Below are 15,870 nucleotides of genomic sequence, written 5' to 3'. Positions count from 1 at the left end.
TGGCACAGCAAGATGATGCAACAAGAGACACAGAGGAGAGAAAATAAGAAGACGTAGCAGAACAGGGAGTTGAAGTGGCGGAAGAGAGTAATTGCCTCTGTCCCACTCTGGAAGGTCCCTGGGTTGGTTCCCAGAGCCACCTACATAGGAAATGGACACAGAGAGCTGACAACAGGGGGAACTGGAGGGAAGGAGAAATAAATAAAATAAATCTAAAAAAAAGCACAGGCATATTGAGTAATTTAGTTTTGTTCAGCCTTCTTTGTTGTTTCTTTCTACTCAGTGTGAAAAAATCCTATATATATCGATATATATAGATATATATATATCGATATATATCGATATATATATATTTTGTAAGACAAAGCAGGTTTTTTAAATGCCTGTGAAAGGGCAGGAGATGGGGGTCTCATATCTGCCTTCCTGATTTTTAGGATTTTAGGATTTTTATGGATTCAAACAGGGAAGAGTGGAATGGTTACCATCACAGCAGTAAATATACATAAGGGTGAGCCTAGTTTGATATAACTATAAACAAAGGTGAAGCTACTTTTAGAATGGCTATCACAATACCATGAAAATCCTTCTTTTTTTAAAAAAATGAACTTTTAAAACTATATATATATATATGTCTATTAGAGAAGTTGTGAGCTTACAAAACAATCATGCACATATATCCCATATAATTCCCATATATCGCCCTTTTACTTTTTAATCTCCTGAAACTTAGCTGAGAGGAATGAGAATTTCTCAGTTTGGGGGTACATCAACTCTTTCAGACAAATTAAGTCCTGATTATATTCTGAAAAAGGTGATTTCCCAGATGAGTCTCTTGGGCCTGAAAGTGTTGAAGCATCTTTTAACAGAAAAAAATTCTCCTCACCATTAGCATCAGGCACCAAACGTCTATCAAATCCCTGAGCAAAGTTTGGAAAATGTAGTTTATAAGCTCATAGTCTGTGTAAATTCAGACTGAATGTCAAATTCAAGAGTCTTCAAATAGACCAGTTTTGTGCTAACAGAGACTAAAAAAATAAAATAAACATGCTCCATTAAAAGTTTCTTAGAATATGATTTCTATCTAAGCAGATTCTGTCAAGAGATAAGTCTCTTATCTGCATTTCAATCAAAACATAATAAAGGAATAGTATTGGTAGCATGTTAGACCCCTTTCTTTTGTCAAACTGAGGTTATGCCAGAATAACAAGCTCATGTTTTCTATTTACTTGCCAGAATGTTAAGATTAACATTAATCATTACACAATCAACTCTACCCTAATTAAATAAACATTTACTAAGCACGAACTTTCTACAAAGCATTGTGCTAGGTTTGCTGTAGAGTACTCAAAGATAAATAAGATCTGTATCTCAAAAGCGTTTATAACTCAGTGTACAGAAGACATGCAATAAACAGCACAGGCAAATCGACAAGCACAATAATCAAAGCATTAAAATGTTATGAGGGCACAGGGGACTGGGAAATTAATTTTGATTGCTATGATTAGGGAAGGGTTTCTGAAGGAGATGGTTTAAGTAAGTAGCTAATTTTTAGATTAGTTCATAATTCTGTCAAAAATGAAAATTTCCTACATTTAAGGGAGTTCGGAAAAGAAGCAATAAAATAATTTCACAGTGAATAAATGTGGAATTCATTTCACATTTCTGAAGCTTTCTGACTTCAGAAGCAGCACAGCTATGGTCATGGCAGATGGGGTTAACTGCCATGTCAGATGGCCCTTCTTTGGAGCTGGTGTTTATGCGTTATGAATCTGGACTCAGACGGGACCTCTCTTCTTAAGACTTTCATGCTACTGTGCTGGAGTTGTAGTTGGTGTCGGGGTTTAAGATATATTTAGGGGATCTGAATCTCTGGACTGACAATGTGATAGCCAGGCCCTGAGCCTCAACAGACTCCAGCACCTACAACCTGATTTATTGGACTCACCTCACTCAGCTAAGATGGAGTTGAAGAAGGACAACCACCACAACATGGAGCCTAGAGTGCCTACAACTGAAAGCGAGAGGATTGCATCCAGTATCCATGAGGAATCTGAGCCTCCTCTTGACATAGAGGTGCAATGGATACAACCAATCCAATGTCCACAGAGAAAAGGTGGCATTGGAGTGGGAAAAGTGGACATGGTGGCTAATGGGTATGGGGAATGGCAGGAAGAGACGAGATGTGGAGGCGTCTTAGGGACTTGGAGCTGCCCTGGATGGTGCTTCAGGGGCAATCACCGGACATTGTAAATCCTCACAGGGCCCATTGGATGGAATGGGGGAGAGTATGGGCCATGATGTGGACCATTGACCATGAGGTGCAGAGGTGCCCAGAGATGTACTTACCAAATGCAATGGATGTGTCATGATGATGGGAATGAGTGTTGCTGGGGGGGGGGGGGGGGGAGTGGTGGGGTGGGGGTGGTGGGGTTGAAGGGGTCCTCATATATTTTTTTTAATGTAATATTTTTACAAAATCAATTAAAAAAAAAAAAAGAAGCAGCACAGTACCATGGTTAGGAACAAAGGCTTGGAGTCAGAAAGTTTAAGACTTAAATTCTGGCTCTCACTATTCTACTTACTACATATGTGATCTCATACAAGTGGTTGAACCTCTCTAGCTTTCAGTTTTCTTCTATTTAAAATGGGGTTACTAGCATTGCCTACCTTATAGGATTGCTTTGGGGATCACTTGAGAAATTTTGTGTATGTGTGTGCGTGTGTACCTTCCTAGTGATTGGCATATGGCGAACATTCATGAAATAGTTGCTATTACTTCTTCTTTATTATCATTTCTACTTTTATTATTATTAAAATGATTAGGACTTCTATTTCAATTCAATACATAAATAATTGATTTAAAAACTCCCAATATTATTACGAAGAGTATATATTTCATATAATGCTATAGCTCTTCCTTTAGAAAAAAATATTTTCCCGAGGTTCTTTTCTAAATCCATTTTCTTTTCAATGTATGCGTTATCTCTATTATTGACCATTCCTTTCTGATCTTTTCTCTCTGTGCAGTCACTTAAAAAAATAGCTTTGACTTCCTAATTACCTGTTGGTTTGAGACCAGCAGGCAGTTGAGGGTGAGTAGAGAGAGTCAGAGGTGGTGAGCATTTCCTCCAGTCTAGTCTAAAATTCTTGAATTCTCTCCATCAGTCAAAAAATAGCCTGGATTAGTACATCTTTACCAAAAAGGGGGGTTTGCTCAACGGTTTTTTTTTTTATCAATTTTATATGGAACTGTCCATCTAAAATCTATTACTGGCATGTTCTCTAAGGTAATTTAATATTATTTGGGCATGAATAATAATTCTGTTAGTTTTTCCATCTATTTTCAAGTAATTCTCTCAATAAATAATAGTGGAATAAAAATTAATATAATTGCAGTGCAGTGAAGACACTGATTCTGTTTTGAATTGTCTGGAAAGGAAAATGTCCTTTCACAGAAAATTGATTTCCAACCACTTCAAATGACTCTCCTTCATACTATGAGGAAATCTCAAGTGTTGATGATTGACAAGGTGTTAATGTCATTAACATTCTGTCAGCAGTTCTTTTTTTTTTTTTTAAGTTATTTTTTTTTATTGACTTTGTAATAATATTACATTAAAAATATATATGTGAGGTCCCATTCAACCCCCCCCCCTCTCCCCCCCCCAACAACACTCGTTCCCATCATCATGACACATCCATTGCATTTGGTAAGTACATCTTTGGGTACCTCCTGTCAGCAGTTCTTGTCAATGTGTTAATGGTGCTCCTGCTGCTCAGTCATTCCCTGTCCTCCAGTTGGTGAAATGATTTAGCTGGCAATCAATCAAGAGGCTAAACTGATTTTGGGCAACAGACAACCCTACCATTGACAAAATCTATGTGGGAAAATGTGGTAAGAAATTTGTCAACAGGGTATAAGAAGTAAAGTCAGCACTGTCGTTCATGTACTTTTTAGGCAGCTTAAGATATTAAGAATGAACTACAATACACACTGAAAAATGTAAGAAGCCTTCTTATAAGAATAGTCTTCTTTCTTGTTGGAAAAAAGCAAGGAGTTTTAAGTGAAAGTGATGTTTTGATTAAAAAAAGAAAAGCAAAATTGTCTCATAGTCACATGAAACACTGCTCAAGAAGACAAAAGCTGCTAAAATGGGAATCCACATGCAAAGTCAAGTCCAAGAGAACAGGCAGAAGCACTGACAAGCATTTTTGCTTACAATGCTCCCTCTCATCTCCCAAGCATGGGTTATTTTTTTTATAATTTGGAAACTGGTTGTGATTCTGAACCTTCCTTCCACCAATATTTGCAATAGGTGCCAAATACAGACAATATATTACATAATTTCAGCAAAGATAAAAAGAAATATCCCTAGAAATTAATGAAGAAATTAAAGAAGAGCAATGGGACTATGGCTTACTACAATGACAAAAGACAACTGTGTTCAATTTTATTATCACATAAGGAAAATACTACTTGTTTAATAAATGGGAACACTGGAAAAACTTCAAGTATGTAAAATTAGGCAGTGCCATATGGTAAATATTCAATAAATGGAAGTGAATGTTGTTATCATTACCTTTCTCATTTACTAAAATTTAGTAGAGATTCTATTTCAATTCATTGTACAATTGAACTAAAAACCTGAAATACTATTATTATAATAATATATGAGCTTGACATACACTAAGAACTTCCTTTTTAAAAAATAGAATAGCAATAATCTCCCCATAGGATTATCTAGCTTTTTGAATAATGTGCTCCTCAATACATAAAGTGCTATTATTTCCACTACAGACAATCCCTTTGATCCTAGAACCTCCCTTATGTGATTCATTTTCCCCATTTCTTTCTCTTTTGTAGCCTTGTAAAATCATTACTGTTATTTTTTTGCTTAAGTCTTTCCATCTATTTTTTATGAGCCTGGAACAAACAGCCAATTTTGAGTAGGGAGAGAGAGACAGAGGTGCTGGTCTACCTTGGGAAGCCATTGACTGCTCTTCAGGAGGCAGGAAATACCCTGGACCACTTTGTTCATAAGAGGTGTTTTGATCTCTTCTTTTTTTTTTTTGCCGTTTTTTTGGGTGCAATTTCCATAAAACATTTGAATCATCTCTTTTAAAACTGATCATATTTTATAAGCATGCTCTAAAAGGTGATTAACTGCTAGTCCAGTTCTTGAGAAGAATTATATGAAGGAAACTTTTACAACCATAAGCATAGCCCACCACTGTTCGACAATATTCTTTTTGAATTACTAGGTAAAAGTTGGGACTTGTACTAGAGGATGCTTATCATCTCTAGCTACAGTGTTCTGAGATTCAACACACATTGACTGAGGGCCTACACTGTGCTAGATGGTGGGAACTGTGATGAGTATACAGTAATTAAGAAACCCTACATGGTCACTCAGGGAAATAAAAAGAGAGTATGGAAAGGTGAGACTGTGAGCAGGTTGAGGTCAAGTGTACCACTGCATTTCAATGTCCTGACAATGCCTAACACACTGTAAGTGTTCAATCAATATGGTAAAAGAACAAGGGTAAACACAGGCTGCTATGGGACCTAGTCTAAGTTGGAGATTTGAAGAGTCTACTTTCATGTTCAATGGTTCTCTGGCTGTCATGTTATTGCTGCTAACTACAGCACCATTGCTGTTCTGAAAGCCCAAAGGTATGGCAGTGCTATTCAGTTGTTGAACTCATAGTTCCTACTGGGAGATTGCTGTTGAAGTAGGTAAGGTAACTTCCAAGGGAAACTGCCCAATACTTGTACCCATAGTTATTCAATTTAAAGGGCAAACAAAATACTTTATTGGCAGGGAACGGAAACACTGGAAGGATCACCCAGCACAAAGACTCTTATAATAGAAACAGAAACATAATTCTAATTTTAAAACAGATCAAGTATCCCACAATAAACGATTCTTTCTTGGAACTATCACAAGAACAGAAAAAAATATTAGGTAGGCACCAGAATTCACATAAGATATAAATATAAGATCATTATGGATTTTGTTTATCACTTCCTAGAAGACTGATACTCTCAAAGGTTATCCAAAGAGTCTTTCAAAGTAAGTATAATTTCGGCAATGGTTTTATCATTGTAATTCATTAATTTGTAGTTTTTAGCCTACTTGATTCAATATACTAATCATTTCTGTGAAGTAAACTGCTGCATATTTTATTTTGTGTTTTTTTAAATTAAAATTATGATGCGCTAAGTAACAGTGCCATACATTTTAATATAGTTTTCTATCCCTTCACGGACAAATAGTCATACTCTATTGCCACAAATGAAGAATAACCATTCATCTTTAACATACAGATACAGAAGAAGGATGTGGATTTTCATTTTAAAGTACCTTAATTACCTGCATAAAGAGAGAAATAAAATAAGGAGTCCAGGCCAAGTAGAGAAGGGTATGAAATTACTTTACTTTCTCTAAATGAACAACAAAGACTCCACAATATTGCAAGCTGTTGTGTGGCGTATTAGTCAGCCAAAGGGGTGCTGACGCAAAATACCAGAAATTGGTTGGTATTTATTAAGGTATTTATCTGGGGTAGAAGCTTACAGAAACGAGGCCATAAAGCATAAGTTACTTCCCTCCACAAAGTCTATTTTCATGTGTTGGACCAAGATGGTGGCCAATGTCTGTGAGGGTTCAGGCTTCCTGGGTTCCTCCCTTCCTGGTTCTTGCTTTTCTCTGGGTTCAGGGTCCCTCTCTTCCCAGGGCTAGCTTCCTCTTAGGCTCAGGGTTCTTCTCTTCATGGGGCTTGCTTCTCTTTCCTGTGTGTGCTTACTTCCTGGGGTTCCAGCTTAAGGCTTCAGCATCAAACTCCAACATCAAAACACCAACATCAAAGACCCTCAACTTTGCCCTTTGCCATACCTTTTATCTGTGAGTTCCCACCCACAAAGGGGCGGAACTCACTGTCCTACTGACACAAGAGATTTACTTGATTAAGTAATCAAGTAACACTCTGAATCGAATATAATCACATATGCCCAGAGGAAAAGACCAGTTCACAAATATAATCCAATATTTCTTTGTGGAATTCATCAATAATATCAAACTGCTATACTTTACTCTCTGAATTCCAAAGAGGCATCACAATATTAAAAAAAAAAAATCTTAAGTCAGTTACAATGCAAGTAATAACTCATATTACAATCAATTTAAAGAAATAAGTTTATCTTGGGGTAAAGTCCTGTCTGCAATAAACCTTTGAAACTTACAAAATAATTCATCTGCTGCCAATACACAAATGGACAGACAAAGGATAAACATTTTCATTACAATAAGGAGAAATTGGGAGAGAAACATGAGTCACAGTTTCTCTACAGTTCAGTAGACCAGCAGGGAATCCTCTGTTAGATTTCAAAGTCTGAGAGTCATTCTTAAGTTTTTTTCTCCGTGGGGCCTAATGGGAAACCATGCTTTCCAAAGGCTTACCCAAAGGCCATTTTCTTGGTTCCACCTTCATCAAGCAGTTGGATGTTGACCAAGCTCCACCTCTCCCTCCAAGAGGGTTGGGGTGATTGCCACACTTTACCCAATATTTGGGTTAGAATCTTAATCCCCTCGTACAGTAACATGAAGACAACATTCCCACTAACCTTTGGCATAAGGCTCAACCTTCTCAGAGAAATGAGTTGACCACCTGGACTTCCCTAACATTTGGCAGACAGGTTCAACCCTCTCAGAGCAATGAGTTGACCACCTGGCCTTCCCTAAGCTTTGGGGGACAGGCCGACCCCTCTCAGACCCGTGGGGTGCTGTCCTTAACCACCCTAATTCCTGGAGAATGTGCTCTACCCTCTCTGTATCCTGAGGCAGCAAAATTCTCCCAGAACACCTGACAGGAACATCCATCCTCTTCAACTGCTGGGGCAAACTCACACTCTCTGTACAGATGGGGCACTTTCATCTGGGAGCTTGATTTCCAGAGGTTTGGAATTTCCAGAATCAGTTTCTGTTTTCTATGTACCCGACAGTTCAGTCCTCAACATATCTCTCTCATCTAGCATTTTGCTACAAGCAGAAGCCAGGCTGCATTCTCCATGTTTACTCTGGAAATTTCTGCAGCTAAATGCCTAGGCTTGCCATTTTCAAATTTTGCCTTCCATAAAAAACCAGGAGTTAATCTTGCTAAGTTCTCTGCAACTTTAAAACATGGATCGCCTTTCCTCCTGTTTCCAATAATAGTTTCATCATTTACTTCTAAGGTATCATAACAAGTCTTTTTAGCATCCATATTGCCATCAACAGTGTCTTCAAAGCGATCTAGGCCTCTTCCATCACGCATGTCACAATTCCTCAGAAAAATACCCCATACCAATTTATATAACTGTTCCAGCATTTCGGTAATTGCAAAAGCACTTTCCCACTCCTCAGTACCAAATTCTGTTTTAGTTAGCCAAAGGTGTGCTAATGCAAAATATCAGAAATTGGTTCGTTTTTTTTTTATTTGTTTCTCTCCCCTCCCCTCCCGTCCCAGTTGTCTGTTCTGTGTGTCCATTTGCTGAGTGTTCTTCTTTTGTCTGCTTCTGTTGTTGTCAGCAGCATGGGAATCTGTGTCTCTTTTTTTGTTGTGTCATCTTGCTGCGTCAGCTCTCCATGTGTGTGGCACCATTCTTGAGCAGGGTGAACTTTCTTTTGTGCTGGGTGGCTCTCCTTACAGGGCGCACTCCTTGTGCATGGGGCTCCCCTACGCGGGGGGATCCCTGCGTGGCACAGCACTCCTTGCGTGCATCAGCACTGTGCATGGGCCAGCTCCACACCGGTCAAGGATGCCTTGGATTTGAATCGCAGACCTCTCATGTGGTAGACGATCGCCCTATCCACTGGGCCAAGTCCACTTCCCTGGTTCATTCTTATAAGGGGTATTTATTTGGGGTAGGAGCTTACAGATATGAGGCCATAAAGCATAAGTTACTTCCCTCAATAAAGTCTATTTCCATGTGTTGGAGCGAGATGGCTGCCGATGTTTGTGAGGGTTCAGGCTTCCTGGGTTCCTCCCCTCTAGGGCCTAGCTTCTCTCTGTGTTCAGGGTCTCTCTCTTCCCAAGGCTTGCTTCTTCCTGGGTTCAGGATTCCTCTCTTCCTGGGGCTTGTTTCTCTTTCCTCTGTGTGCTTACTTCCTGGGGCTCCAGCTTAAGGCTTCAGCATCAAACTCCAACATCAAAGACCCTCAACTCTACCCTTTGCCATGCCTTTTATGTGTGAGTCCCCACCCACCAAGGGGCAGGTACTCAACACCCTACTGACAAAAGAGGTTTATGCCCAGAGGAGAAGACCAGTTTACAAACATAATCCAATATTTATTTTTGGAATTCACCAATAATATCAAACTGCTACATGTGGCTATAAGCTAAGTGTGGAAGAACAAGGGGATCAAGATCTAAACTCAAATATTTCAGGCAAGAACTAAACTAAAAGGTGAAACATGTAGTAATGTTTCCCATTACAGGACATTATAACATGTTATAACATATTCTGAATAAAAAAATAATCGGCAATAAAATAAAATTTTCACATTAAGTTTCCCAGTGTGGGTAGTTATGCAATGCAAGTTTATAATTAAAAATTTCCTGCCTCTAATCATCCACAAACTTGTGTTTCCCATATTCCTATGTTTGAAAGTAACAGCCTCACTAAAGGAACATATGAAATACAGTATTAATATATTAACCAATGTTCTGAGAGCAAAAAATTAAAGTTTACATAAATCGAAATTACCATTCTCAAGTAATTCCAGTTCAGTGCCATGACTTCCAAGTGGGGCAGGAAAGAAAATATATCAGAGAAGAAAAAAGGCAATAGGTTTAATCTTGAAACAAGGTGGCTGAAACATAATTGTTGAAGGAATTTACTTATTATCAGATAAAGAATCTATAGTATTCATTCCCTTTAGAGATATAAAAGGGTGAATCAATTTGTAGTTTAAGATATTTATTTAAACCCAGAGGAGTATATGGCTTTAACTTTTGAAAACCAAAATAAAAAATTAAAAAGTCAGCTCTAATGTTGTTCATCTTTAGAAGCCAAATTTAACATTAAACAAGTCAAGCTAAATGATATTTCTCATGTTTTCCTTTCATTTATTCCAGTAATTCAAATAAATATTCTGCATGTAAAATAGGGGTTTCAAAAACGTTTCTTTAGCAGGAAGTACTTATTGTTCAATAAATACCCACTATAATTTTTAAAATATTTCATCTACTGATCAATTAATCTAGCCAGCCATGCATCCATTTATCTTTTACAATCCTTTCTGCCTATTGATATTAGTCATCGCATTTGCTCTGTGAATACACACAAAGAGAAAAAGATCTCAGACAAAAAAAACACCTTCTTGTGGTGATCATATCCTTCAAAAATTTGGTTACATAAGAAATTCTTTGTTTTGTTTTGCTTTATGTCTAATCAAGACTCATAAGACTTACCTTTTATGACTTGTTGGCCTGCAAATGAAATTCATCTTTGAGAAGGGGCATTTTTTTCTAATATAGTTTTTCCTGTGCCTAGTTTATCTAGTTTAAAACATCATGAAATGAAATTTATGCTAATATAAAACAGCATATATTAAAATTCATCCAGTGTGGTTAGACTGGCAAACCTAGAACTAACAACCTAGTAACTAAATAAACAATCAAACACAAACTAACAAATAAAACAAAACAAAACAAAACAAAAGGATATCGTCATCTTTTCTACAAACTTATCATGTTGATTTTCTGTTTGGGGGAATTTCTTGATGTCACGTTCCAGATGAACAATTTGTTGTTCCATTGTTGCAAGGTTGCTCTTGAGTAGTTGAGCTGAAACTAAAGAACAATGTGCAAAGCATTTAGAATATTTTCCAAGTGTTCCACGAAACAACCAAAAGGAAACAATGTATTTTTTAAAATTTGGATAGTAGTTCCATGACATCAACTCACATTTTTCGGAATTACTTCTAATTAAGTTCTAATCTCTATGAAATGCATGAAAATGGGTAATATAATATACCAAATTGTCATGTTTAATATGGGAATGTCACCATTTTACACAGCAATTAGCGCAAAGAACTCTATTTCTACTTAAATTTATTGATGGAAATACTAATATTTCATTGTTTAAAATCTAATTCAAAGATTAAAGGGAAACAAAAGTTCAAAGAGTTCTTATCTTATTAATGCTTGTTCTTGGCTACATAAATGATTTAAGTGTAAATTACATAAAAGGATGAAATATTTTCCTTTTATTGAAATACCCTGGTTTTTATAAGCCAAAATCTATGGTAAAAAGTTCTTGTCTTTAGTAGTCTTCATACCCACAGATATGTGAAAAATATCTGTTGATAAATAGAGAGAATCTAGGGCAAACCCCAGTGAACACATATGTCCATATACACCCATAAAAATCCAGCATGCCCTCAAACACTATCATTTGTTGCTTGAATTACCCCTAACATTCTCTGCACTTTTCTTTTACTCTCCATATTGACAACCAATAATTTTAAGCTTTGTATTCAAACTGTTCCTAAATATGTATATACTTTCCAGATCTCTTAAGATGCCTTATAATTCCATAGAGAGAATTTTTAAACATACAAGCATTTTATAGATAACTGTTACTGTATGACTGCTGATTATGTATGAAGACACTTCTATCAATATCAACAGCATTTAGGTGGAAAGATGGGCGTTCCAGTTGCAAGGACAAAGTAACTATTACAATTTGATAGGTATCTTGTGACATTGATTTTTAAATCTAGGACTCTGAAACACTGTACTTTTCATTAAAGGACTGTGAAACCGAGATGAAAAATATTATAACTCTTTTTTTAAAGTAAATTCTGTCTCAATCAGAATATCAGTATGGCAATGAAAAATTGAAGAGAGTGACAAAATCAACTCCCTGGCAAGAATTCAGCCAAAGTATTCTGATACCAATTCATCACACTGACATGCACACATCTATAACTTAGCACAGAGAAATCACCTTAAATATACATGGGAATTCAAAAGACTGAATATCAAACACCAACACAAAAGACACTTAAACACTTTTTTAAAATCAATCTGTTAGGTCAAATAGCTCTGTCCAATTTAGTTTTATTTGTTTAGATTTGACAAGCTAAGAAATGATTCTTTACTGGAGAAGTCTAAGAGAGTGTTTCTTGCCAAAACTTTCCTAAAGGTGTGGCAATCACTGCTTGCTTTGTTTAAAGGACTACTTTGTTGTAGAGGAAAGCTTCCTCCCTGACTTCAAAGTTGAACATCTTTCACTTGGGTTTTTCCTATATATTCCTGCTAATTATTCAAGAGTTTTCTCCTTTTCCATCTGCTTGATTAAAAAACTGAATAGGGGGCAGCGGACATGGCCCAGTGGTTAGGGTGTCCATATACAACATTGGAGGTCTGCAGTTCAAATCCCGGGCCTCCTTGACCCATGTGGAGCTGGCCCATGCACAGTGCTGATGCGCGCAAGGAGTGCCGTACCATGCAGGGGTGTCCCCCACATACAGGAGCCCCACGCGGAAGGAGTGCGCCCCGTAAGGAGAGCCCCCAGAGCGAAAGAAAGTGCAGCCTGCCCAGGAATGGCACCGTACACAAAGAGAGATGACACAACAAGATGACGCAACAAAAAGAAACACAGATTCCCGTGCCACTGACAACAACAGAAGCGGACAAAGACGATGCAGCAAATAGACACAGAGAACAGACAACCAGGGTGGGGGGCGGAGAGAGATAGATAGACAGACAGACAGACAGACAGACAGACAGACAAACAAATAAATAAATAAATAAATAGATAGATAGATAAATAAATAAATATAAACTAAAGAGGAGGCAGATGTGTCTCAGGTGATTGGGGTTTGATTCTGGGACCTCCTGGTGAAGGCAAGCTGACCCACGCCACAGTGGAGAGCTGATGGCCTGCACCACCGCAGAGAGGTGATGGCAGACAGAGAGCACAAACACTAAGGAAGGGGGGGTTGTGGATAAATAAAATGAAGTAAAATAAATAAATCTTAAAAAAACAAAACCTGAAGATACGAAGTTAGCTAGTTGCTTATGTCATTTAGGTTATATGGAAGAAATAAGCTCACAATAAAGTCCTGCAATAAATGAAATGTGCCTAAAGACCAGATTTAGGTCATAGTAGTACTCTCCCTAGTAAAGGCAATAGTAATTACGCTAATAAAAAGGGGATAATGATGACTTCATCTTCTGACTGTTCAAAACAGAGGGTCTGATCATGTTGCTATGTACACAAAAGCCTAGATATCTCAAATAACAAAAGAGAATATTTTTAATCCAGTAATAATGCCTTTTATTCTAAAGTTGAATTCTGAATAAAACATTATCCAGACATCTGTCCTTTTTCCCAATTTCATTGGTCAAAGCTTACAGTCCTCTATAAATCCCAACAGAGCTCTACTCTAATTTCTCTACCATTTTATATGCACCGTTTGTTGATTTAAACGATCCTTCACATATCCTCTTCTGCTTTGAATTAGAATTATTTTAGTCTCATGTACATAAACATATAGAGTCTCCTCTATAAAATCCCAAGCGACTTAATGGTAAGACTCATTTCTAATTAGTTGCTTTTCCCTTAGTATGCATCACAGTGCTTTACAGTTGGTACTGGATAAATGTTTAATCAATGAATACATATATTTCAAAAGGTAAGTTTTGGTTCACAGTTAAATTTATATCAACTTCTGCAACTGAATGTGCACGTAAAGGTTAGATAAAATCAGAATGGTTGAAAGTTACCATATCAATTATTATGTAAGCAGGGAAAAGAAGCAGAAAGTTAAAATCTGCCTAGGAATATGTATGGGAGGGAGGACTGCAAGAGATGACTAGACAAATAGGAAAACAGAAAGGATAGCTTTCTTTATTAGGTTCCTCTACTCTTCCCTTCTAATGAATTATTAATTATGCCTGAAAAAAAGAGAGTAAGATATAGGAGATAAAATAATCCAAAAGTTCTAGCTTACATGTAAAACTTACAGTAACATTTAAAAAATCAATATATATCCTTAAGTTGGGGGAATTACATTATGTTAGAGTTAGAAGGGACATTAAAGAGGATTTGGACAAATCTCTCAAATTTGAGAAACCCAGGTAACAGAGTGTCATAGACTAAGGTTCCTAGAAAACGGTCTAAAACAAAGCTTACATACTACTGGGGGTAAGGGTGGGGTACAATACCAGGGAAACAAGCATGAAGGAAAAGGAGTGGGAGGAAGGAAAATAATAAATATGATGGGGTGTTTGTAAAACTGGCCACATCTTTACAAAAAACTACACAGATTATTGCTTAATTTTTTTAGGTTGTCTCCATCAGTCCTGACCTCTTGGGCATTCAACCTGTACAGTCACACAAGACCCCATAGTTAGAAACGTTCTATGCTTAATGCTTTGCTGTTGCCATCTTGAAATTCCTAATAAGTTTTGAACAAAGGGCCCCACATTTTCATTTTCTCTGGGCCTTGAAATTATGTAGCTCGTCCGGGTCTTCAGATAAGCCCAATGAAACAACAGTACCTCGGAACTAACGGTTGGAGGGGATGAGCAATTCATTGCTGGTTCTTCCTTATTTCCTTTCTTATTTGTGAAATTCCACATCACGGGCTGTCCCCTTGAGAAGCAAGGAAAGTGGCCCAGGCCTGCGATGGGGGGCAACATAGAAAGGCTGTCTAGTAAATGTGGGATGGTGTGGAAACTAGATCCAGAACAATGTATTCATTGTGTTCTACCATACTCTAAGTGGCGTATTCCATTTTTGACAGTTTATATAATTGGAAAATTTTTGTTTACTTAAAATCAAGATCAGCCTATTTGAACTCTTATCCATTAGTTCTAATCATGTCTTATAGCAACCATGATCAAATCTAGTCCCTGTTTTAAGGAAATGCGGCAATCATATCTTCTTAATCTGCCCAGGCTACAAATACTCAGTTTTTCCAAGTACTTCTCTATGATATAAGGTTTAGTCATTATTTAGCTTTTAAGTAATAATTAACATTTCCTGAGTGCTTACTATGTGCTGGACACTATTCTAAGTAATCTTATATATCAACTCATTTAATCCTTCCCCAAAAACCCAGAGATATTCACTGCTCTCAAGCAGGGGTATTGTGACAGTTTTGGACTTTTTGTGGATCCCAGAAAAGATCGCTTTCTTGGAGTTGGTCCATTCTTGTGGGTGTGGGACTCTTTGATTGGATGACTTCAATGAGGTATGACCCAGGGAGGGCCTTGACCTTCTTGCTGGAGTCCTTTGTAAACTGAGGAAGAAAAGTCTCATAAAGATGCAGAAAACAGCAGCAGAAAAGCTGGGAGAGATAGGCAGAGCTACCATTATGCCCTGCCATGTGCCTGACTGCCCACAGCTAAGATTAGAGAGAAAGTATCTGTAGATGATGCTGGCATGTGTTTGATAGCCAACAGCTGCAACTTGGTGAGCCAGCATCTCTGGTGATGGCATCATCTGGACATTTTCAGAGCCTCAGAATGGTAAGCTTTCAACTTAATAAATTCCGTTATAAAAGCCAACCCATTTCTGGTATTTTGCAATGACAGCCTTTAGCAAAGTAAGATATACCTGTCTTAGGTATGTCTTGATATGAGCAAAGTGATGTTTTCTCAGAAAATTCTAAGTGTTAAACATTGTCTGTAGTATGTGGAAGGCCAGTTTCTTGAAATAAAATCTGTATTTTTTTTATCACTCATTAACACAAGAGCATGCTACTTACATAAGTAGGTATGGCAGAATTGGGGAATGTGTTTGTGTAAAGGAATGGATTTAGGAGTCAGACAAACGTAGGCTCTAATCTCAGCATTACTATTTACTAGCTTGGT

The 15,870-nt window shown here is 37.4% G+C and overlaps 1 protein-coding gene across 10 annotated transcripts in view; it reads right to left on the bottom strand.

Annotated features, from left to right (window-relative positions):
- The window catches only part of DIAPH2 (diaphanous related formin 2), a 1,008,307-nt gene that overhangs the window by 372,372 nt on the left and 620,065 nt on the right, over positions 1-15,870 (bottom strand). For 9 of the 10 annotated variants that reach the window (XM_004477009.4, XM_004477011.4, XM_071212997.1 and 6 more), the window contains one exon: positions 10,709-10,833. In XM_004477009.4, the coding sequence (XP_004477066.1) occupies positions 10,709-10,833 (125 nt within the window). Of the gene's footprint in view, positions 1-9,745; positions 9,778-10,452; positions 10,834-15,870 lie in introns of all 10 variants that reach the window. The other variant, XR_009184437.2, reaches the window with a different exon arrangement.

The sequence above is a fragment of the Dasypus novemcinctus genome, chromosome X (assembly GCF_030445035.2).
Source record: "Dasypus novemcinctus isolate mDasNov1 chromosome X, mDasNov1.1.hap2, whole genome shotgun sequence".
Taxonomy (NCBI): domain Eukaryota; kingdom Metazoa; phylum Chordata; class Mammalia; order Cingulata; family Dasypodidae; genus Dasypus; species Dasypus novemcinctus.
Note: the sequence above shows the minus strand (reverse complement) of the source record. Positions and strands in the feature narration are given on the sequence as shown.